The sequence below is a fragment of the Homalodisca vitripennis genome, chromosome 1, assembly GCF_021130785.1.
Source record: "Homalodisca vitripennis isolate AUS2020 chromosome 1, UT_GWSS_2.1, whole genome shotgun sequence".
NCBI lineage: Eukaryota > Metazoa > Arthropoda > Insecta > Hemiptera > Cicadellidae > Homalodisca > Homalodisca vitripennis.
This window is the reverse complement of record NC_060207.1, coordinates 33,331,015-33,358,284: the sequence shown is the minus strand read 5'-3', so window position 1 is coordinate 33,358,284 and position 27,270 is coordinate 33,331,015. Positions and strand designations below refer to the sequence as shown.

At 34.5% G+C, this 27,270-nt stretch overlaps 1 protein-coding gene across 1 annotated transcript in view; it reads left to right on the top strand.

Moving 5' to 3' along the window:
- The first annotated feature begins 8,390 nt into the window (after positions 1 to 8,390).
- The window catches only part of LOC124359588 (transcriptional repressor scratch 2-like), a 39,316-nt gene continuing 20,436 nt past the window's right edge, over positions 8,391 to 27,270 (top strand). Inside the window, exon 1 of the mRNA XM_046812473.1 lies at positions 8,391 to 8,821. Within this exon, the coding sequence (XP_046668429.1) occupies positions 8,590 to 8,821 (232 nt within the window). The 5' untranslated portion in view covers positions 8,391 to 8,589. The remainder of the gene's footprint in view (positions 8,822 to 27,270) is intronic.

Genomic DNA, 27,270 nt, shown 5'->3' with positions numbered 1-27,270 from the left:
AATTTACATTGTAGAAATAGGGCCTACTAATCCCGTTAAGCAATTCCTTAATTAAATAGGCTTATATGATGAAGTTTTGTACGTAATTTAAAATCTTTTGTATCGAAATACAGTTGTAATAAAATGCAAAATTAATCTTTTTAATGTGAAACCAGAGGCCTTATAAATTTAAGAATTAGAAATCTTTTCCTGAAACACTCTAAAAAAACTTTTAATTCATATTACATGTTAGCAAAAAAATAAAATAATTTTTTGTTCAAATTTCAACTTGTTTTGCAACATTAATAATATGGACAAAAGAAAACTTACGAAGCCAATAAATACATTAATCGTACACAAACTGTAAAACAAGGCATTAACGTTTTTGTAAATATGAGTTTTAGAATGAACGAACAATAAATTGTTATGATTCGCTCCCCACCGACATATGCCAGCGCAGCACATGCCTGATACCGTATTCGCAGCTGAACTGTAATGTGAGGGGTAGCCCAGGTGACTGCCCCTGTCTGTACTCACCTGCCGTGGCGGGTCTAGGGGTCAAGGCACCCTAGGGGTAGCAGTGGCAGACCTGTCCCTATCAACAGCTGCTGCAGCCCTTGCTGCAGTCGGGATTCTGATCAACCCGGGCAGACCCTAACAAATAGTTCTGCAATAGACGATCCGTCAGATGCCGTGTTTTGAAACTAAAATAATAGTTTTTTCAGGCAAAAGAGAATGCTTTTATAAATACAAGACAAATTTCAAAGCCTAAAACGTTTAAATGGTGACGTAATAAACTGGTTTTCTGATCTTCCTATTTAAACGCAATCCATGGTATTTTTAAGATTCTACTGACGGGCATGTATTATGTGTATACAAACGAACCTTTATTCGTTTATATGGTCTAAGATTTAAAAAAAGTTCACACCAAAACTGTTGTATGTTATTTAAAGCAATGCTGGCCTATAGCCTATATTAGCTATCTTTTTAGTGGGTGCCAATAGCTTAAATAGCATGTTTAAGCAAAACTATATTTGATCATAGCTAGTTAAATTTAGCTAATTTATTTCTAATATCCTATAAAACAATGATAATCAAGTTACAAATAACACATTGTTAGTTAAATCGAGTATATCTCGAGGGGCTTGAAAATACTTATTTTTGTGTGCTTTTGTCAGTTCGCACGATATTTCGGGAACAAACTAGCCCGCAGGCTTTATATTTTGCCTGAATCTGCAATTCTAAATGAGTAATATTGAGTTCAATTATGGTTCCATGGGATTTGTTTTATAGGCAGCAAATGTTTCTACATTAATCTTACGCATAACCAAAGACAAAAAGAAAATTATAGAATCAACTAATTTGAAAACAGACTTTTGAGTACAATAATATGACGTTTCAATACGTGACATTTGTTGTATTGGTTGGAAACACATTGGTTACATTCTATAAGAGCCCTTCGATACTCGACAGACAATATAGACTTCGGTCATAGTGCATATCTCTCCATGGGATCTGATGAACGTTAACAAGGCCTATAACTCAGGGTGGATCATGAGAGTAAATTAAGCTATAATAATGTTAAGTTTTGTATTTAGATTAATGGCTCCGGAAATATTCCTCTTTTATCTCGCTGTCTATCTACTGCTTGAGTGTCTGTCTTCAACTGGATATTTCTAGAACGAATTGAGCAATTTTGTATGTAACGTCATTTCTACATAGGTATCGTCGTGTGTTTGATGATGAGCTTGTCTATGGAATTTGGCTGAGCCTTTACGTAACCTAACTATACGCAGGATATCTGTAGAACTATTTCATCTGAAGGGTTTACATTTGAAAGAAACTTTATTTATACGGAGACAAGTATGTGTTCGATTAATGTGCATGTCTATCTATGGAATTTAGCTGAGCCTTTACGTAACCTAACTATACGCAGGATATCTGTAGAACTATTTCATCTGAAGGGTTTACATTTGAAAGAAACTTTATTTATACGGAGACAAGTATGTGTTCGATTAATGTGCATGTCTATCTATGGAATTTGGCTGAGCCTTTACGTAACCTAACTATACGCAGGATATCTGTAGAACTATTTCATCTGAAGGGTTTACATTTGAAAGAAACTTTATTTATACGGAGACAAGTATGTGTTCGATTAATGTGCATGTCTATCTATGGAATTTGGCTGAGCCTTTACGTAACCTAACTATACGCAGGATATCTGTAGAACTATTTCATCTGAAGGGTTTACATTTGAAAGAAACTTTATTTATACGGAGACAAGTATGTGTTCGATTAATGTGCATGTCTATCTATGGAATTTGGCTGAGCCTTTACGTAACCTAACTATACGCAGGATATCTGTAGAACTATTTCATCTGAAGGGTTTACATTTGAAAGAAACTTTATTTATACGTAGACAAGTATGTGTTCGATTAATGTGCATGTCTATCTATGGAATTTGGCTGAGCCTTTACGTAACCTAACTATACGCAGGATATCTGTAGAACTATTTCATCTGAAGGGTTTACATTTGAAAGAAACTTTATTTATACGTAGACAAGTATGTGTTCGATTAATGTGCATGTCTATCTATGGAATTTGGCTGAGCCTTTACGTAACCTAACTATACGCAGGATATCTGTAGATCTATTTCATCTGAAGGGTTTACATTTGAAAGAAACTTTATTTATACGTAGACAAGTATGTGTTCGATTAATGTGCATGTCTATCTATGGAATTTTGCTGAGCCTTTACGTAACCTAACTATACGCAGGATATCTGTAGATCTATTTCATCTGAAGGGTTTACATTTGAAAGAAACTTTATTTATACGTAGACAAGTATGTGTTCGATTAATGTGCATGAGTGTGCATCTATGGAATTCGACTGAGCGTCAGTGAAGTCCATCACTCAACAGGCAGGCAGACTCCTCTTCTGTCTGGCCGCGGGACATCTAAAAAATACGTATAATAAGTTATAGACAAGAAATTTGCACCTTCAGTGGTCATTTGGCGTGGTGTAATTCTGTCCTGCTGGTGTATTAATTAATTTATTATTAATTTTTACGTTGTAAAAACGTGTATTAATTAATTTAGGTCTCTATGAATTAGGTAGCAGCTTATAAACAGTACCAGTCAGAGATATCTAAAAATTACAAAATCCCTTTGAAGCTTTAATTTTGTTTCCAGTATTTACAGAACATTTAACTAGTGATGTTTTGCTTCATCTTGCATTTTTATAGTGCATAATTCCAAGGTATGGAAAAAGTACCATAGTACCATAGAACATTTCGTAACTCAGAATAAATGTAAGTACATTTTAGTAAGTGATGCATTTCGGTTAGTAGGTATTGAGGATCGACTTTGTCACCTTCGTAATGTATAATATTCTACTTATTGGTTAGGCTGGTGAGTTGAAGTGTATTGTGGTTATTGTGATTACGATACAGTATAGCCTACCATTTAATGGGGATGTTATTGTTGTTCATAACATGTGTGATTTACTGAATAAACATTTGGGTGTCAATATCGTGGCAAAATATCCGTTAAATTTTAACTACCAAATCGATTTACGTACCAATATGAACAGTTTACCTCGCAAGAATGTCGTACAAACGTAGTTTCGTTTATGGATTGGACAATGCTTTGACATATGCTACAGAAAACAGAGATATAGAGGTAGTGATGGTTGGATGTCTTACTAGAATAACATTCCGCGGTCGTAGACAACGATCAGCATATCACATATTGTTGCGAAAAATGCGATGTTTGCTAAATTTGAAAATTCGGTGTCTGAAATATTACTATTTTATACGTAACAATGCAGTATTAAGGTAATTGAGTACAACTTTAGTATTCTTGGCAATATTATAAGATACTAACACACAATCATAATGTAGTTAATATAATTTTAATAATCTCAATTTTTTAGCAAAATTACTAGTTTCCATAAAATTTTTGTGATGAGGAATTTGAACCATTTGATACATACAATGGAAAATTTTTTCGTGTACTCGTGTAAATTCAAATAGCTAACGTGTTAATACGTACACAAATTTTGAATTTCAGCCAAATATTATAAAACTATTTTTAAGCCAGATAAAAACATTTGTAAAATCACATTTGGATAAACATACAGAGGGCATTGTGAACAGAACGTTTTTGAACATACTTTTTTACGAGTAGTGAGTTATTTTTATGTTTTTACACCTTTTATTTAATTTTTTTAATATTTGTTACTGCCTTTATTATATGAGTATTCCCATTTTTATGGTCATCCGGCTTTCACATTTTCATGGTTTTCATGCTTCACAAAAGGTTGATTTATATAATAGTGCACAATATGATTTATTACATTTATTGTGCGCGTTTGGTTAAAGGAAAATATGATATATTATTTTATATATAACAAGAAATATACAAGAGGATATTTAAATTACTGTTGATTTATACATTTTCTAAAATATATCGCTCAAAAGGCCCCTTTTATATCTCTATTTTTATTATTAGTTATATACATTGGCCAATAATATATTGTGTGCCTCAAACCCATTAATTTCCCTGAGAACAGAAATCAAAATTATCTTGTTACGTATATATGTGTGTTTCAGTGTGCCCTCACGGATTGGGTAACTGTTGAAGCTCAACATCCTGTTGTATCCCGAGGAGGCACTTGTGGGAACGGGTGCGCAGGCAGGGACCCAGTACACCACTGCTGGAGTAACCAGATCGCGCGGATGGAGATACAATGGGCTGTTGCGACGGAAGAACACATGAAGTACCGGAAGGCTTCTCGGAGGACATGGACTATCGGTTACCGGAACAGCACGCGCTAGCTTCCCGCGGATCGGTTTACACCCTCCCCCCCCCCAACACCACCCCGTGGGCATTGTATTAACTACGAGCACGCTACACTAGGCACCCACTTTAGATAAGTGGAACGGCCTGTCAGCGGACCACGCTAACCGCACAGCTTCTTTATACGTTTTACAAACAACATGGAGATGCAGTGATTTATCCTTCACTAGGCATTGTATTAACTACGAGCACGCTACACTAGGCACCCACTTTAGATTAGTGGAACGGCCTGTCCGCGGACCACGCTAACCGCACAGCTTCGTTATACGTTTTACAAACAACATGGAGATGCAGTGACTTATCCTTCACTAGGCATTGTATTAACTACGAGCACGCTACACTAGGCATCCACTTTAGATAAGTGGAACGGCCTGTCAGCGGACCACGCTAACCGCACAGCTTCGTTATACGTTTTACAAACAACATGGAGATGCAGTGACTTATCCTTCACTAGGCATTGTATTAACTACGAGCACGCTACACTAGGCACCCACTTTAGATAAGTGGAACGGCCTGTCAGCGGACCACGCTAACCGCACAGCTTCTTTATACGTTTAGAACAACATGGAGATGCAGTGACTTATCCTTCACTAGGCATTGTATTAACTACGAGCACGCTACACTAGGCACCCACTTTAGATAAGTGGAACGGCCTGTCAGCGGACCACGCTAACCGCACAGCTTCTTTATACGTTTAGAACAACATGGAGATGCAGTGACTTATCCTTCACTAGGCATTGTATTAACTACGAGCACGCTACACTAGGCACCCACTTTAGATAAGTGGAACGGCCTGTCAGCGGACCACGCTAACCGCACAGCTTCTTTATACGTTTAGAACAACATGGAGATGCAGTGACATCGTTACAAATTACGCTTGATTGTATTTTGTTTTCTCTCACTGGAAAACTAGGATAATTCAGTTTAGACTAGAAGTATATTAAGTGTTACTTCTTTTTTGTATACTTGAATAAAAAAACCGTATTGAAGACAGTATTATTTATAGTTAAGAGTAATATAGTCTCCATATAAAGTAGTTACAGTTGTTGATGTTGATGTTATATAATATTGACTGACTTGCTGTAGTTGTTGATGTCATATGACATCACCTGACTAACTAAAGGTGTTGATGTTAAGTCTCTAAATTCAAAATATCTGTTCTCTAATAACAACTAATTTTCCAAGAAAATCCCACATTGTTTTAAATTAAACTGGACAAAGAATGCTGCAACGTCAGATACCCTACTACGATTAACGATTCTTTTCTATAATTCATTTATACAACATAGATTGATGCATAAATATATAAAGCTAATTTTATAATATCATTGTTGACCCTTTAAATTTGTAGATGCATAATAGTTTGGAAATTATATAATATCCTAACTGAAAGTACTATTTACTGATTAATATTTGGGTACACCAAAAGTGGATAGCAATATCTGTAATATCTTTACTAAAATAACTATTAACACTGTTATTTGTGGATGCATGGAAGTTTTGAAAGCGACTTCTGTAATTCGTCACGGAAAGAATTATTGACTCTATAGTTTACAAATTAATCTCTGCAAAATCATTACTAAAATAATTGTATTTATTCTTCTATTGTAGGATACAAACCAGTGTCAAAAGCAAGTTATATAAGGTTGTTCCTAAAACAAAAACTATATACATTTTGAGCATGCAATGAAATTTTGAAAGAAACTTCTAATGTTATTAATCAAATATTGCTTCTCTAATTTGCAAATGAACCAAAATTGGATGGCAACTATGATCAAATTTACTTTAAACAATGTCATTTTTGAATTTGTGATCTATGTAGGTTAGACCTCAACCGTAACGCCATAAACCACTCTGATTTACAATCCCCACATGATAAAAGTGTAAAGTGATCTTACACTTACATAAAAATCTTAAATTTCTAATTCATTTATAAAATTTAAGCAAGTTTAATACTTAGATCTATTAATTTTAAGTTTAAATAAGTTACGATGAATAATAACCTAAGACTATCATATCACAGATGGCAAAAAATTAATATAAGTTACATTATGTTTAACCCGTTAAATGTTACGACTTCAAGAATCTAAGCAAGTTTGAATAAGACCTCAGAGAAAATGTAAATCAATAATTACAAAATGTAACTTATAGAGAAAACGCAGCTTTTGAATGCAATTGGATCAAATGGATTTCTAACATGTAACGCTGAGTTAATGAATCAATCCAGTAATGCGTGACCGTTGTACGTATTTCCCACGAACAGAAACTGTTTTTTAGATTTAATTGTGTTATTATTATGTAACTATTTATTGCATTGAAACATAATTGTGGCATAGTCCTACCTTTTAATACCAGTAAATTATATAATTCTGTTAATTTCATTTAAAAGGAATATAGGCTCATATAAAATTTATATATTTATATTTCTATATTTATATAAAATTTTAATTTTCTTTCCATGGTATGCCCATGTGTATAAGATTATAATATATCGTCTGTATTATAATAATTTAATTCCCTTTGTGTGGAAACGTAACTAGTAGCAGATATTGAATCACATTTTGTTACAAATACTTTGTGTTTTCTTCATTTAGTTATATAGGAATTTGTTTAACTTTGTTTTGCGTACTTTATCATATAAGCAAAAGGTTTTCTCACTTGTTACTAATAAGGTATTTTTCGATTAGATTTTTTACTAGTACCCTTCTATGATAATTTGGAATACAATTTAAAATTTTTTTTTTTAACTAATTCACAAATTGAAATTTTATTAGTATTTATCTCTTTTCAGTAACAATCAAGTAAATCCTTTTCTTCAAACAGAGACTGTTGCACAATTAATTAAAATAGTGAACCTAATAACTCAGCCCATACATATATTAATTAAACTATGTTATAAAACTCAATTTGAGAAATAACGTGCCATATTTATGTCAGCAACAGTTTTCATTGGCACACTTCTTTATCACTTGTAACAATGGAATATTTAAGAATACATATAATGGGAATATTTGAATTTTCATTCTTCCTCTACATTAATTTTGCTTTGTAATGAATTGATTCTTGTGAGGTACAATAGCCAGGTCACACACTCGTGTGTGCTACTCAAAGATGAGGAGACACTCGAGTTCCATATTACACGACACTGAACACAATACAAGGTTGACATGAAAGAATACCGTATTGTTGTAATACAATAAAATGTCATGTAGTGTTGGCGTGTGGCATTGTTCCCACAAGTGGTTTTCGCGGCAACAGTGCGCCAGTGTTGTGCTAATGAAGCAACAACAACAGGCAGTCGAGGGCACCTATAATTAGCGTAGAGTAGGTGCAGGGGCGGGGGGGGAGGTCTGGAGGCTGTGATAAATCCGGGCGGGGTCGAAAGGGTGGAGCGATCTACGACTCGAGGTCACCGAAAGGAGGGGCCGTCATATTTTTCAGGGGTGTAAGATGCCCCTCCGCAATCGATGTTGCGCGCGCAGCAGAGGGGGGAGGGGAGGCGTGTTGCGCCCTATATAAGGGACCGCGCACCGCCGCTCCGGTTCAAAAAACCGCACGAGCCTCAGGGGGTCGATTTGTTCGGTTCGGTTTTTTCTCTTTTTTGTGTTTTAATTTTTCCTTATTCTTCTCGCCGGTTTTGTGTGTTGTGTGTGTCTGTGACTGCGGACTCCTACTCCTCCTCTGCCCGGATGCCGTCGCGTCCCCACACCGCCCCCGCCGCCCCCGTCCGACGCCGCGCCACCACGTGATCATGCCGCGCTGCCTCATGGCCAAGAAGTGGAAATCGTACCCTTGGCCGACGGGAGAACACCAAGGACCGGATGAAGACGAGGAAGAGATCGACGTGGTCGGGGACGCCGCGGGCCCCGCTCCTTGCTGGGGACCCTCCAGCCCCACCGCCGCCGCCACGGCCCCCAGTCCGCCCCCGCCCCCGCAGTCGCCCCTGGCCTCCGACACCGGCCGTGTGTCTGTCCTCTACAGCGGTGAGTACAGCCACGTGACAATCACGTGGACCTCCCACGCTCCTCTCCTCAGTCCTCTCTGACATGTCCCCTTAAAATAAGTATTACATTATTAGCCTAGTTACAATTTCCAATATACATATCTATTGAGTGGTTAAATGTTCTCTAAAAGAAGTTCCAACTATGGAATAAATCCGACAATAAACATTCTAGTCTTTCCCTAATAAATTATAGGTAAGTGATAAAACAACTGTTATTCACTTCAAGAGCCGAGTGTAAGTATACTCTAAACTTCATAGTTTTGTTATACTATAAACCTGAAGCACATTTCATAGTCTTTACATACTAACAGTTTAAATATCAGTAAACACTCAAGCGTTGTTCTTTTCTCATCTAACTTACACACATTTGTTTACATCGATTGCTAGACGTATCAAGAATATTTAAAATATCCCTAAACTACACACCAACCGCTAAATAAATATTTAAACCAACAAATTGACTCGTAAACACTCGAATAAGCTTTTAAGAAAGTAATTGAAAACGACATAATGATAAACGTTTTATTTTCGTTTCTAATCAAATTCTGTATATAACTCTACAAATACCATTAATAATTGTAGGCCTACACGTATAGGCTGATAATAGAAAAGCATACAAATAATAATAGGTTAGGAATATTTGTAAATTATGTTTTGTGTCTTTACAGATAAGTATCAAATGATTTGTAGGTAGTTACATAAATACGAGTAGTAGTATCCTCTTATTGGTGATTATTTACTCTCGCGAAAGAATAAATTATGCAATATTTATCCAAATGTAAGGTTATCGTCTCAATGTTATTATAATGTTATTGTATGGTTAGAAATGTGTAATAAACTACTGAATTGTATCTAAAATAATAATTTGAAAATTCTATTCTTGTATATTATGGTATTATGTAATTTCATACTTGGAGTTTTTAAAAGAATGAACACAAATGACAGATGTTATATTAATAGAAAATAGCAGTAATAAGGCCTAAGAGTTGGAGTAAATACTTTGTGTTTTCTTCATTTAGTTAAATAGGAATTTGTTTAACTTTGTTTTGCGTACTTTATCATATAAGCAAAATGTTTTCTCACTTGTTACTAATAAGGTATTTTTCGATTAGATTTTTTACTAGTACGCTTCTATGATAATTTGGAATACAAGTTTTTTTTTAACTAATTCACAAATTGAAATTTTATTAGTATTTATCTCTTTTCAGTAACAATCAAGTAAGTCCTTTGCTTCAAACAGAGACTGTTGCACAATTAATTAAAATAGTGAACTTATAACTCAGCCCATACATATATTAATTAAACTATGTCATAAAACTCAATTTGGGAAATAACGTGCCAGTATTTATGTCAGCAACAGTTTTCATTGGCACTCTTCTTTATCACTTGTAACAATGGAATATTTAAGAATACATATAATGGGAATATTTGAATTTTCATTCTTCCTCTACATTAATTTTGCTTTGTAATGAATTGATTCTTGTGAGGTACAATAGCCAGGTCACACACTCGTGTGTGCTACTCAAAGATGAGGAGACACTCGAGTTCCATATTACACGACACTGAACACAATACAAGGTTGACATGAAAGAATACCGTATTTCTTGTATATTATGGTATTATGTAATTTCATACTTGGAGTTTTTAAAAGAATGAACACAAATGACAGATGTTATATTAATAGAAAATAGCAGTAATAAGGCCTAAGAGTTGGAGTAAATCCCCAAAGAAAAACTAACTTTAGATAAAGTTTAGAGAATACCAATACCCTTAGACTGCAACCTAAGATACCAAAAATACCATGTTTAAATATCTTTTTAGTATTTCAAAATTAATTAACTTGACCTTGTAGATAAATTTTACTCTTCCATTCGTTCCAGGAGACATTATTATGTATATTATAACATGTCAACGTAGCGTATGTTTTCAAATTCTTTCAATTCCAATTTTTATTTACTATTTAGGGAAAAAGGAATAAAATGTCATAGGCAGTAAATGTTAATCTCATAGTAAAAATAATAAACAATCTGTTCTAACGAACCAATAACAATTGTTTTTACAGTCCTGACGACTGACCTATCGTAATGAATCAGTCATAACATTATTAGAAAAGCGCCTCTAACACATTTAACATTTGGTAAATAAACACCGTACGTAAAGCAGAAAACTAATGATAGTGATGGATTGTTGCTTTAAAATAAAAGTAAGTATTAAAAATTAATTGATGATTTACAATGAATTAGTCTTATAGGTTAATGTTTTTCTTCTTGCCCAATAAACCACAATGAGTGTTTTTTAAATTGCTTAGATTTTGCTAAATACAGCTATAGTTGTAATGCAATTAGGCTTACTAAAGTTGTAGCCTAATGATTTGTAATATAATTAATCACCATGCAACAAATAATTTACTATTTGCCTTATGTCTTCAATTGTTCTGAAATTATATATGTCGCCTCAATGGTAACTTTCACATGTAGCCTACTCCAAGAGCTGAGAGCCAATTTGTGTCAAAAGAGAAAATTCCTTTAAGAAAGAAATCTATTATAAGCAGAGGTAGTCGTAGAAATGTTGGGCTATGTAAAGGACCAAAATATTTACCGATACTTTTTTCTCAGCTAGTACTTTTATGTTGGCACTCCTAAAAGTAACGGTCAGATACACAAATTTTATATCGCCGTGAGCCAACTGGATTAATATACTTAAAGTCGCTATTTTACAGCCACATAATCGGTTTTGATAAAAATGACAGAAAGATTATTATCTATACGCTAAGCCAACAAAATGGTCCAGGAATAAGTTATCATTTGATATATTATATCAATTCGAACTCCACCAAGAAAACGTGGCTACCGATCGATATCATTTGTGAAATATGTGCATGGTTACGATACAATAGGTTGTGTATTATTACAGTGTAAATTGGTTCTTGGCTACTGTACTGATAGTGTTATAATTATCACTAGAACGACATCGACGTTCATGTTTTTTTTTTTTTTCTTTTTTTCTTTTTCAACTAGCAGATTTCTTCTGAATGATCTCCTTTATCCCTTTATCAACGATGGATAATGTAACAGCCACCAGATGTTTAGACAGTTTACTTGTATTTGACTAATTTTGGTATTGGAAAGGGTTTTATAAAAATAATCATTATGAACATAATTAATTATTAATAAAGTAATAAACGTCAAATTCATAAAGCTGGAGTCAGTGTGAGGTACTTTGTTCATTTTAAACAGTTTTACTACGTATTAGAACCATATACCTATTCGAACAAGATCTGTTAGACCCTACCTTACACATCTTAATTTTACCAATGACGTTTAATTTTTCAGACGATAATTCTTGCAATAGAGGAATTTTTTTCCAGATTCTTATAATTAAAATGATAAATGATCTGTGATTACAACAACCCACCTTACATTTTGTAGTTAACATAAGAATAATAGTACTAACTGTCACACGTACGTGGATGTCAAAGGTTGGCAATAAGCCTATGGACAGTAATAGTGTTGTAGAGAGGTTCCAGACCTGCAACCAGCCGTTACCCACTGTACCAAACTGAGAACCTCTCAACCTTCGGCAGAGATATCGTCGGTCACGTTCACATAGTTGAAGAAGTGTCTACAAAGTTATATACTGTCAGTTAGGAAAATAGATATATGATATCTCCAATATGGACAACATTGGCACCCTTGTCTGTATGGCAGGTGAATTCAATACAATAGGGGCTGTGCAATTCAATACGGCAGACTTCAAGTAGCATATACAAAAACGAACCCACATACAGGGTAAAATACTAGAGCCACCATCCTTTCAGGATTTTTTTTATGAACCTGCATTATTCTGGTCATCCTTATACCTAAAAATGGTTATGTTTCAGGTTTAATTGTAGGATGTAGTTAATCAACAAACAGTTTTAATTGAAGCCCAAAAAATTCTTCTCTTACTCAATCTATACGATACTGTATGTGATGTAATTTCAAAAAATAGAGATTTTGACTTATTCTAGGCATTTTTCTATTGTATTTTCAATTCAAAATCAGTGTTAAACATTTTTTTAAATTATCCTACTTATTGGCGTGGACGGAATTAATAGCTGAACCAAAACAAAAATTGTTGATTGCCATGGAATCTGTTTCTAATGAGTAAATCATTCTAATTTACGTATCGCTGGTCGTGCAAAGAATTAAATTTACAACGCAAAGCTTACACCAGTCATTCATATCTGATCATACCAATAGCAAAAGTTGAGCCATTGGCCAGGCTCGTTTTCTCATTTGGTTCTTCAATGATATAGTAAAGATAATTCTTCTGCTACGGCCTATGGCCTTACGTGATTCTCAGAATTATATCAAACCTCTGAAGTACCACATTAAAAATGTTAGCATTTAAATATGATTTATTTATCTTACAACATAATGGTATGGTCTAAACAAAATACTACGTTGATTCCATACACGAGTATACGTTACTTACCGTTTCCGAACGTGGACCGGAGAGTAATTATTTATTTTTTTTTTTTATTTGTGGATTGCAAACAATACTACTTATGTATGTTTTAACAATTATATTTCTACGCAGGTTGAAATTGATTATCAAATGAACTCCACGTCGATTTACATCTGTATTTCATCCCAGTGAAGATTTGACGAATTCAGAAAGTACAATTTTAGAAACAAATAAACCATTTGACCTATAAGGCAATACATGTGTAGTCATCACCGCATATTGAAGTATTTTGTGAAATTCTCTAGAATTTACTATATTCGTAAATATACAATTACAATACATTTGTTGCTTGCTGAAACATTTTATTTTAAATTCGCTGCTGATCAAACGGAAGCAAAGCAAGTTTGCGTGCTCACAAATGAAACACTTTCACGATTATTTATAGCAGAATCCTTTTTTAAAGATCCAACGTTCGGCCCTTTAATCAGCTGTCTGCCTGATTTGACAGATGCGAATTTAGAGTTATCAAGCTTAATGAAACTGGCACGCCTTCTAATGGAAGTATTCTGTACTCAGTAAAAAGCTTATTCGGTTTGTCGTTGTAACGTTTTCACAGTAGTATAGTTTCAAATTTTATAATCATATTATATTATTGTAGTTTATTTTTCGTGTTCCCTAAGATAAAACTGCAGCTTCTAAAAGGGAAGATCGGGTGTGACGTCAGATAGGCTATCTATCCCCTCATCCCCTTTTGGTAGATGAACGAATTAAAATGAGTCAGTACCGTGTATTCAAATGATCATAATTCAGTCACTCACACATTTCCATCCATTTCCTTTTGACAATAGTTATGTTCCTTTCAATGTAAAGCAGATTGGATAAAAGCATAGGAAATACTTTTAAGGAAGGATATATCCCGCAAATATGCTAATTAATTACATCTAACTCGTGTGAACATCTTTTTAGACTTTTAGATGAAACAAAATGACAAAATGTCTCTTTGATGAGTGTTGAATGATTTTTTTAGTAAAAATGCTTATGAAGACTCCAATTAGAAAAAGTTTTCATCGTTAGTTGAAAAAATCAAGTAAAAGTAGTTTCACCACACAAGACTAAAGTAATGGTCACAATTCCATGAAGGATTAAAGAATTTTTTCATGATACACACATTAAGTTTCTCTATTGAAGTAAATTGAATATTTATTTAATATTATGTTTTGTTAATATATGGGAATCTCTTACCCCAATTTAAAATAATTATTCAAAGTCACCGGAAATTATGATCACGTTTTTTTGTCTGCAAGGCATAATTTTTCAAACATTCTTTGGCATTCTTTTATATATATATATATATATATATATATATATATATATATATATATATATATAAAGGCGATTCACTGCCATCTACTTCGTTTTATCACATTGTTTTGAGAGCTATGATCTAACATGTCATTGAGATTGATAATTAATTTGCGGTTTTTTGTGGCGATCCATTGTTTGCTGAGTCCAAGTTATGTTTTCCTGATATAATACCAAGTTATAGTGGAGCAAGTGGACTAACGATTTCCCATTCAGTGAAATTAAGAAGGGCAAAGTAATGCTCTCATTCACTTTGGGAGGTTTTGATTATTCCGTATATGTCCAAACCAAAAATGTCTTATCACAGCTAGAAAAAGGAATGTTGACGAAGATAAAATGACTTGGTTTTTGTAAACCGAGGTTCATCGATGGTTGCAATTACCAAAGTACACATTGGTTGACGATTCTTACCTTCTTAGTCTTTCACTAACGTTTGGTGTTTTGTTGACTTAAAAGCTTATAAATGTCATTATCCCTATTCTTTATGGCGTCCGTTTTCGTGGGCTGAGAAAGTTTTTTATAAAGTACCTATGGGATGAGTAGTGGTTAGGGGTTCTTCACAGTTGGTGGACGGCTCTGAACCTAGACAGAATTTGTTGAATAGTTTCTCAACTTAGTATTTTTTTTATGTAACCCAATATAACTATTATTTTTAATTAGCTTGCGTACCAATGATCTGTCTGACAAACAAATAATCTGATCGAGGCAAAATTTACACAGAGAACGTTTAATAGCTGTCATTGATTTGAGACGTCAAAATGAATCAACTGTCATTTAGTGATGTGAAATTCTCGGCTCAGCCATCGCCAAAGCGACCTTAATGCAAACCGATTACGCCAGTAGAAGGCGATTAATCGTTTATAGAATAAAGCAGATCCCGTGTATAAACCTTGTAAAGTACTCAGGTATTTTAATTGAATTTCCGAGACAGCACCGCTATGTCTTTGGTTTATTTTACTCTAAATATAATGTTTATACCGCCTATTAAGAATTAACATGTCATTGATGTTTAAATTGTATACCTGACATAGTACAGATATTATCTCTTGTTTATAGCCTAATCCAGATATAGAAAGTGGAATCGTGATTGTGTTTCTGATATTGTAAATGTGTCTGGTGTATAGCCAATGCAAGGAAGATTCGGCGGAATCTTAATTGTATAACTGACATGGTACAGAGATCTCTGGTGTATAGCCGACTCCAAACATATTAAATGGAATCATAATTGTATACCTGACGTTGCACAGAGATCTCTGATGTATAGCAGGCTCCAAATATACCAAAAGGAATCGTAATTGTATGCCTGACGTGGCACAGGGATCTCTGATGTATAGCAGACTCCAAATATATAAACTGGAATCGTAATTGTATGCCTGACGTGGCACAGAGATCTCTGATGTATAGCAGACTCCAAATATATAAACTGGAATCGTAATTGTATGCCTGACGTGGCACAGGGATCTCTGATGTATAGCAGACTCCAAATATATAAACTGGAATCGTAATTGTATGCCTGACGTGGCACAGGGATCTCTGATGTATAGCAGACTCCAAATATATAAACTGGAATCGTAATTGTATGCCTGACGTGGCACAGGGATCTCTGATGTATAGCAGACTCCAAATATATAAACTGGAATCGTAATTGTATGCCTGACGTGGCACAGGGATCTCTGATGTATAGCAGACTCCAAATATATAAACTGGAATCGTAATTGTATGCCTGACGTGGCACAGGGATCTCTGATGTATAGCAGACTCCAAATATATAAACTGGAATCGTAATTGTATGCCTGACGTGGCACAGAGATCTCTGGTGTATAGCAGACTCCAAATATATAAACTGGAATCGTAATTGTATGCCTGACGTGGCACAGGGATCTCTGATGTATAGCAGACTCCAAATATATAAACTGGAATCGTAATTGTATGCCTGACGTGGCACAGGGATCTCTGATGTATAGCAGGCTCCAAATATATAAACTGGAATCGTAATTGTATGCCTGACGTGGCACAGGGATCTCTGATGTATAGCAGACTCCAAATATATAAACTGGAATCGTAATTGTATGCCTGACGTGGCACAGAGATCTCTGATGTATAGCAGGCTCCAAATATATAAACTGGAATCGTAATTGTATGCCTGACGTGGCACAGGGATCTCTGATGTATAGCAGACTCCAAATATATAAACTGGAATCGTAATTGTATGCCTGACGTGGCACAGGGATCTCTGATGTATAGCAGACTCCAAATATATAAACTGGAATCGTAATTGTATGCCTGACGTGGCACAGGGATCTCTGATGTATAGCAGACTCCAAATATATAAACTGGAATCGTAATTGTATGCCTGACGTGGCACAGGGATCTCTGATGTATAGCAGACTCCAAATATATAAACTGGAATCGTAATTGTATGCCTGACGTGGCACAGAGATCTCTGGTGTATAGCCGACACCAAATATTGTCAGTGAAATTGTAATTGTGTACCTGACGTTGCACAGTGATCTCTGATGTATAGCAGACTCCAAATATATAAACTGGAATCGTAATTGTATGCCTGACGTGGCACAGAGATCTCTGGTGTATAGCCGACACCAAATATTGTCAGTGAAATTGTAATTGTGTACCTGACGTTGCACAGTGATCTCTTGTGTATCGACGAGTCCAATAATACTCAACCCTATTGCGATTGTATACATGACACGGTACAGCCATCCCTGGTGTATAACCGATTCCAGGGCGTGTGCTGTTGACTGACAAGCACAAATTGGTGTTTACGGACGTGGATGTGCGTGCGGGCATCAGCTCACGAAGATTGCAGGGCCGGGCAGATCGATTATAATAACACTGTTGCTAAGGGAGCGTCAAGGCGATCGACTTGGCTGTTGACTATTCATACAGTTAGACAAACAACCCTGGTCACACACAACACGCCTCGGTCGGGCCTTCCCATGGTTTCTGAGCCTAACACTTCACTATATACCTGTGCTTTCTTGAGAATACGGCACTTGACGCCCTATATTTAGTCTGTTTAATTTATCCATTGATTGAAAGTTCAAATAATGAATAAAAGGAAAGAAGATTGAAGGAATTACGAATGTAAAACGAGAGGGTTGAAGCACGAATAAAGAATTCGACCGACTTACACGTTCCTAATATTTTCGGTAAAGTAGACAGAAAATTATAAAACTAATATTTAAAACAGTTAAGTGAGCAATGCCAAATTGGGTCCAACCTTTGCCTTAGATTGACTTCAGAGCCTTTGCTACAAAGGGTCAGATGAATGCTCAACTGATTTTCAATCGTCTCAAATCAATATTAAAGTTTCCACACATTTGAGAAATTAACGTGTTTTTTCCTAAACTGAAGATGGTAGCTTAAAGTGCCTTGGTATTATTTAGGGTTTTTTAGGCAGGATAACCCATTCAGCTAGTGCTGTTTCCTTTATCCATGCGACATATTTTCAAAACAACATATCACCATCTTCTACTTGGCAAGCACGAGATTTTTTTTACTGTATGCGGAAACATTGAAGTTTCTTATAGTAGTTACGTCTCAAAAACAATCATTCCGCTACGTACTGCTAAACCCATCCGTTCGTCCGCTCAGTTTTTTTAAGACGTAGTCTTTTACGGTCTCACGTATATATTTTTCGGTTGTTCGCTTACGCTTTTCGACAAATGCAGAGTTAAAATTTATAAATCTGAACTCAAAAGATTTGAACGAATACATTATTATGATTTATGGATCTGTTCACTTGTATACACGAGCATATTCTATTACAGCGACTTCAAAACTTTTTTTATAAATTATCTATTCTTCTACGTGTTCGTCCATCCTTTCTTAATTGGTGATTTTATGTAGTACCATTCTTTCCATGTGTGCTTCCTAATGCTTGGTACATAGAATTACTAAACTTGATATATGTGTTTCTCTTATTCCTCAGGAATTAAAACGGGCTTATAAAGTTATCATTAAAAGATACAGATAAATGTGCCTCACGAAACATTACTTTTAATTTAAATACATACATTGTGAGATATTATTTGGTTCAGTCCTTTGAAAATTGATATTTAAGAAACATTATATAGTACGAAATTACAAAAAAGAATTACTAATTTAATTGAATGTGTTAGTTATACAAATTATTCACGAATTTTTTTATAATTTTTATTCAATATTTATAGACTAAGCTCATAAATGTACATATAAATGTTTTTTTCATCACTCTATACGGTAATGGGTAACTTTCCAATAAAGCTGAGACCAGCGAGAATCATCGTTTCTCTCGTAGGTAAGTCAGCTGATTTTTCGTCTCCCAAACATTAATTTCGCTATGTATACAATCCATTCACATCTAATTCCCTGTATAAACGTTCCGTTATTTGTTTTGTTAGTCCTATGTTGAAACAGCTAATTTAAAAATGAATTATAACGAATTAATAATAATTATAACAGAATTATAAATATAATAGTATTACCTTTCCTTACGGATGAATAATTACTAGAGTGTGAATTGTCAGAGCTTTTAAAATATTTCATGTGCTTTTTGCATCATGAGGAAACATTTCGTCCAATACTCGTCTCGAAAGGGTCGGATTCGACTAGCGCGTATATGGGATCTCGCCCCTTAATACACGTACGTCACTTTTGGACTGATAATGAAATGTACTGTTTTATAAAGAAGGTTTTTTTTATTTAAAACATATTGTACTTTCATATTTGTCAAAATTAAATATTACCGCCCAACATAGCTTACATTATTAACACCCATCTAATTGACTAGATATAGTTCAACAGTAAAGCATGTAGCTCAAAAAAGTTATCGAAGTTACAGTCATAATAATTCAATCTATTCTAAAATTAACTAATACAAATGTGAAAAATTCATTCCGTGTTAAAGAATTAAACGGACTCTTTAGTAATAGCCAAATAGAATCAATAAAAGAATGAAAAACAAGTATTATTGCTTTAGGTCTTTGTGAATTTGTGCCATGCCATTAGATCGGCAAGGAAACCGTGTCGAATGGTGAGAGAGGACTGGGCCTACATCAAAAAGCAGGACATTTACTGATGTGATCAGAGATGAAAGCGGCTACTCTAGTGGAAGGCCTGCTATTACAAAGGCTCATTCGCCTTCGGTTCCGAACCTTATTTCTTCTCCTTTCCTGAAATTGGTTTTTTGAACTTCACATATATTGAAACTCCTTAATGGATCGGGCCCTTATGTTTTAATGTTTCATCTAAACCATTTAGGCTCGCTAAGTATTGAGAACTATCTTGAATATACAATTAATCTTATTAAAATTGTAGTTATTGCCAACCATGTTATAAAAATTAATCGTTACTACTATAAAGATGCTTAGTTATTACAAATCGCCAACTTATCATTAAGGGTTTGTAAAAATATCAGGCTTTCATTTTACCAAAAACATATATAGTAATACAATAGTTCCTTAAGGTCGCAGAGACAGGGCCCTAATTCTCTTGCCCAATAAAGACATTCTATAGTATAGTAAATCAAATTCCCATAACATCTTATATTATTTCAAAACCCTATTATAACACTTGTATACTTCCTTTTTTAATCCTCAATTACTGAAAAAATTATATTCTGATTATAAATCAACGTTCTCAAGAGTAGGAATGGCAAAATAAACATTTGATATTTAGTTTTTTTCTGGGAGGAAGTTACCACAATCTACGTAGAACAGGCAATTTAAAATGTTGGACAACATAAATTTAGTGATTTTCTTTTAGTTTCTGTTTGAGCCGTACATTGTTTTTTAATATTGTATATGAAATCTGTATATTCGTGTTAAACTGAGGGAAACAGTTGTGATTGGCAGGTTGCCGAATCAGCTTCAATAATAGAGGAGGAGTTCGGCAGGATCAGATCGATGGACGGGACGGGTGACATATTATTAGGGCGCTAAGATGTTTGCAATCCTCCAGGATTACCGCGCCTCCGGGAATTATTTATCACGGGCGACGCCTTCCTGTGGGAATCACGCCACCTGCCTCTGCTCTCGGCCTCCTTTTTATCCAGGAAGTAGGTGCGCCCTACGCACAAATCAGTACTAAATCAATATTGTATTATTTGTGTAAATCGAGCGTGATAAATCCTATGTATAAAAATATAGCTCATATTGGAATTTTGAACCCTGTAGAGTAGGACAGTTGCTTATAATAACCAAGCATATTTTTAAGAAGCTGGATTACTTTGGCAAATATAATTCAAGGCTTATAGCGACTGCTTTGAGCAAGACAATATCAACATGAAGACTGTACATACATACTCTTAACGTACAATAATGAGCAGAATTTGGGAGTATTGCACGTTTTATTTAAGATTAGTTCGAAATGAAAATATTTGTATTCAATAAAAAAAGGAATATTAGAGATTAGATTGTTTATGTTTTGGCTTTTGATAGTTGGTTCCTATTACCGTGTTTCTCCCAATTAGAAAATTAAATCTTTAGCATAATGAAGTGAACTTCTATTTCTTCTCTATGGTAAGATATATACGAAGGTTGTTTAAAGTTCACTTTTAAAAATTATACTTTTTTTAGTAACAAAACTCTAATTGTTGTTTAATGTACTCACCAAACTTTAACGCATAACAATTCGACTAATACTACCAAGGTTGTTCAATTTGAGAATTTTAATCTTGTTTAAGACTAACCAAGATTTTTGGAAAAAAAAACAAAGGATCTTTACATTTTTAAAATAACCTAAAAAGTCAGTGAAGAACTTCTTTTGTCACTGAAGCTGGTTTTTCCAAGTATCTCTCTCTCACATTTAACAACTTGGGGATCAAGAGCTCAATTTTACTTCAGAAGCTCTACTAGTGGTCTGGTTCGCAGATTCTTGCAGAAACCAGATTATACAACGGACAACAAACATTGATTATTTTAAGTCAGTTGTGTCATAACTTACGTAAACTCTAAACCATGCATTACAAAATAAACGTCAAACCAAATAAATACCATATTTTATATAGTATAAAAAAGAGTTTGATTTTGGAATGAAACTCTTCTCTTTCCATATTAAATTATTAAAACTAATAACTAATAGTTGTAAACCAACAACAAATCACAACATGGGTGAGCCGGCCGTCGAGGAGTTTAAGACGACGGACATATGATCTAAGTAAAGATAGCGCAATTTAAACCCTGCCTGTGGCCGTTGCACTTTTTATCAGTTCATTATTGACCCTGTACATTAACTCTGTTTCTCATCCCGTGTAATAAGAGGTTCGCACAGGCCAGTGGCCCATGAGGACGAGCAGAATAACAATAAAAACAACAATTTGCTTTTTTTATATTATATTTTAACCTCATGTAAAACATCTTTGTCTATTCCTTTTATGTCATGAACGAAATTATACTATTTGTTGATGAAATGTATTTTAAACTGCAGTTACTTGTTCTGAAGTTAATACCAGAATAATAAAAAAAAGGGATGGTCCTGACATTTTAGCAGATCATAAATCGATAACGTCAGTAAATTGATCGAAACGTTGAGAACAATTGCCTAGAGTTATTTCAGAGACAATGTTTGTATTGTAGGAGCCATTCATCTGATTGTCGACCTGATGACCGTATATAGTATGCAGAGTAGGGCATGTACCGGGGCGGTGGACAGGCCAGGGGAGGGTTTTAATGTCCCCGGGGCCCAACTTGGCCGATAATTATCAGAACCTCACTCGGTCCCGTGTAGATGCAAACAGTAACGATCCACCGCCGCCGGTTTTTCTGCAAACTTGGCTAGTGCAATAAAACCGCTCCACTCGACAGTCGGGGATTGCGCAGCTGACGTCAGTGGAGGAATGTCCCGCCACCCCCTGCTGGCACCCCGCGCCCCCGCAACCCTACCGCCCTCACAGTTGCCACCTAACCGTCCCGCTCGCCGTACCCGCACCCCGCAGCGCTCCGGCCTCGGCCTTCGAACTTTCCGAAACTTCAAGTACTGTACAGTGAATAGTCTTAGAACATTTCAATGGTTTATTTATCGATTAGATTCTTAGACCCATACAATTTTGTAGTACTCAAAAACTGAATATAGGTGACCCAAATATAGAGAAAGTTTTTTTCATTTCTTAGGAATGCAATAGTTTTTCACCAACTAAATATAACATTTCACTAGTATAAAGCATCATAATTAAAGCTTGTAATTTCCCATTGTAGAGTGTTAGGGTAGCATATTTTAATCCATTATTTAAATATTTTATAAGATTTTTTCAATAAATTTGAGCAATTTTACAAAGATTTTTACATATAAATTTTTAAACGCTTTTAATGAAATACATTAAAAAACTAAAGTAAGTAATTAAATTAGGATCATTCAATTTATTTACCGATGTATATATATTTATCCTTACCGCTTTTAATTCCAAACACTGTTTTTGTATAAATAGCAATGGTGACCCAGTTGGAGCGGACACTGGCCCGGAGCACGATCGACATCGATAAGATCGCGATCGATGTTGTAGCCAGCGGTGCCATTTGTTAGAGTTAGATTGCCTTCCGAGTCACAAGGCAGGTACATTTGTTCGTGTCACAGGATCGATTGAAGTTTCACCAAGTTCGGAAGCCGAGCCGCGCCGTCATGCACGCACGCACGCACCAAGAGGCGGTAAGTACGCAACTTTACATTGCCGTCGTAACAATCAATGTGCTCTGCGCTTTACGACCTCATTTGCTGTATTGTTACACGACATTACGCCATAGTGTGTAACTAACCTGAATAATCGTGTCTCAGAGTCTTACAGCACCTAATTGGCCCTAAGTGACTTGGCTAAGTTACAGTTTAAATACAGGTGTTTAAATATAGGGTAATGGATATATTGACTAAATGACATAGCTGTTGCAAAACTTAGATAACGCTTGCTTACTAACCCTTAAATTAGAAAAAACACCAAACAGAACTTGGTATTAATGTATAGTACATAAAAAGACAATAAAAATATGATAATTTATTATTAAAGGAGAAGAAAATTTAGAATGAAAGTATAAATACAGACAACGGCATTACTCTAAACATTATTTTTGAAATATTCTAAATCAGATACTCCCCTGGTAAAAAACTGTGACAAAATAATAGTAATATTTTTTTTAATTATTCAAAATATACACACAAACTGTTTCAATCCTTCAAATATATGAATTCTTTATCAGTTAATACATTTATAAAATAGCAAAGAAATTTTCATCAAGACTCCGTAATATAAAAAATATAAAAATTATAAAAACCTAAACTTAATTTTTTTAAATTCTAGTATAATATCAGTTTTTATTACTTCCACTCCTTAGTATTTTAAGTAAACCTATAAACTCTTGCTAGTATTAAGTATCCATTATACGTTTCACTTAAAAATAGCGTTTTTAATTTCTAAAAAATTTTCTAAGACGAGAACTATTTTAAATTAATGTTTATTAGTTTACGTTAAAGTTCGAAGCTGGGGACATAATTTAAAATTTATCGCTAAATTATTTCGAAATCAAACATGTTCTTAAATTATTTAACAGGTTTCAACCCCGGCTAAAATGTGTTATTATATCCCAAAAACCAATAAACGTTAACGTTTTTACAAAAAGTTTATTGAAAACAACATGGCGGCTGTGAAAGATGGCCGCCACTACTCTACTCTAGTATCGATCATCAACTATAAGATTATAGCTCTGTTGCAATAGTTCACAATAAACCATTACTAACGAAATAATATTCTTCTGTTGTTATTAACCCGAGGCATTTGAAAAGTGATGGTATTTTTTAATAGTAAAACATTATTTCCTGTGTCCTCGATATAACAGTTCTTTTTTTGAAATGGAATATAGTTATGAAGTGTACCTGCATATTTCAAAACTATAAAATCCTTTATAAAATAATCAAATATTCAAATATTAAATTTGTTCAGTTATTATTTCATAAAAATACATTTCACGATTTAACTGTCGCAGAAGCTTTGCTTAGTATTTTCTTTTTACAAAATTTGTACATCGAAACTTATTTTACAATGTTTTGCAGTTGAAAGATATTTTGTATAAAGTTTTTACCATTACTAATATTCATATATCATTTAACATCATCCAACCACTATGAAAGACTTTGTACTATCTAAAAAAATACTAATTGTTTTATATAGTAGGCCTACATTTTAATAGCATATTACTGTTGTATTTTTAATATATTAATTTGTATTGGAAATTTTAATATTTCAAAGATTCAATTAAGATAATATTTTATTTAAATTATCTATACTATAATTATAAAAATTTACTATATCTTGTCATTGCTCAGAATTACACCCATTGAAAAATAATAGTACAATAGCCTATATGTTTTATTTTTAACGTGAACAGTGATTAAGTAGGCTATATGCCACATTGTTTTCATGTATTAAGGCATACAAATCAACTGTGGAAAATCAAATAATATACAAGAATTACCTAAGATTTTTATAATTCTTGAATATATCTTATCTAGCTAATCAGCTGATAATATTGATTTTTCATTGATTACTCAGAAAAAATCTCAAACTTTTTTGTATTCCAGTGTTTTAATATTAAAAATATTAAATAACAGGAGATAAACTATATGAGATTTACATTTCTCTTGGTGATCGTTTCACTACAGCCGGCTTTTTAGTTTGTTTGTAAAGTGTATACTTTTGAATATTTGAATAATGAAGTTAATAAGATAAGGTCATAAAAGAACAAGGATTAATATTTTTCTTACAAGACTACAATCAAGATGGTTGCCAGTGCAGTCGGCTCTTAAAGATAAAATATTTTTGGATTGTTTCCATTCACAGGCATAGCAGCAATTAGCATAACAGTTTTTAAGGGACAACTTTCCAAAATGTACTTTTCTACATTTTTGAGCTTTTTAGCATGGATTGCATTTTGAGGCATTCTTGTTTCAAAATCCCACTGACCTGGGACACACGCAAGCCATTATCAAAATGAAAACCTTCTTTAATGCAGCAACAATATGACGTACATTGTATGGCAAACGTTAATACGGGTTTTCTAAAATGTCTAACATTCATACAACAATACAAACTCATACACGCAATCTTACAATAAACGCTCCACCATTCATCGCCAATGCAACCCAGAACTGAGGAGTAAACATTCTGATTTGATGGTCTCCTAGTCGAATGCCGAAAACTCACCTACGTTATAGAATGCTTAAGACACCAAGAAGCGTTTAAGGCTAGTCTTTAACACCTTAGGCTTTGGAGCATCTTTACTTGAATTGGGCAGTCTGTTTAGGAAATGAACACCCACTCTGGTTAAGGCACATTTATTCATACAAAACAAAGTTGTTTTCACAAAAAGCAGAAAAATCACAGGACTGATGATAGACCCCTGAGGAACTCCATAGCTCAGTTCTATTAGTTGAACGATTTATTTGATATCTGGACAACTTAGGATCTGTTGTCTAAAACACACTTATTGTGTGGTTACAACATTCAATCCCATCTACAATCATATCGACAAGACTCATGTTTGAAGTTTTCTTATCAGAAAAAACTTTTCAAACATTTTACTCAGCACTGGCGAAATTGAGGCAGGCCGACAGTTAGTGATTGAAGCTGGGTCGTCTTTATAGAAAATTGGAACCACTTTAGCAATTTTCAGAAAAGAGAGAACAATTTTGTTTGGAATGAATAGTTTACTAATTGAGTTAAGAGTCTCACAAAATGATTGGAGCATTTTGTATGGGTTACAGGGTAATTAGATTGAGGTCGTTTGATTCAGGTGCCATTGACGGTATCTTTCTTCGCGAGGGGCATACTTAAGGTTCAGATGGCTGAGGGCCTCGCCCACCAGCAACTATTCTTGTTTATATGTTCACTTAGGATGATTAGCTGAAAAATCTCTCATTTATATTAGTCCTAAAGTCATTTGCATTAGGTTTTGACCTCACGTTGATTGGTAGGTCATTTGCTTTATTTCCTATTTAGAATCTTTATTTTTATAACGGCACAGCAAAGTGTATGCAAACAAAATATTGACCTAAAGTAAAAAGATATAACATTGGACCATGACATGAATTGACTTGGTTTTAAAACGCTTGAAAAGAGTTTTTAAACTTAACTTATTACCCACGATTATCGGCCTGATAAAAGAAAAAAAAGATAAGAGGAAAGTTCATCAGTATTATTGCAGCAAAAAACGACCCTTCTCACATCCACTATGGCAATACGGATGGCCCCCATTTTACAAAATGACGTTCGCTCGCCAAGTGTGTCAATTTGTCAAGCTCCACGCGGGGTAGAAAAATATCTGCGGGCTTCAGGGGATGTGTTTGCAATTATAAAAGCGATCCGTATAATCCCGGCTCTTTGTACCACGTGTGCCCGGAGATTAAAATATTAATTTGCCTCCAGTCGAGGCTTTATGGCGTATCGGCGCCAATACACGGGCTATAACATTACCTAATGTGGCGCAATATTGCGGCCGAATAATTGAATACGGGATGTAAATTGCACATTTTGGTGACACATCAAACTTATTGTTCTGTTGTTCTCAAACTGAAAGTGTCTATAACGATGTAATATAACACATTAGGGCCAGCATTAAGAGGCTATATACATTTAAA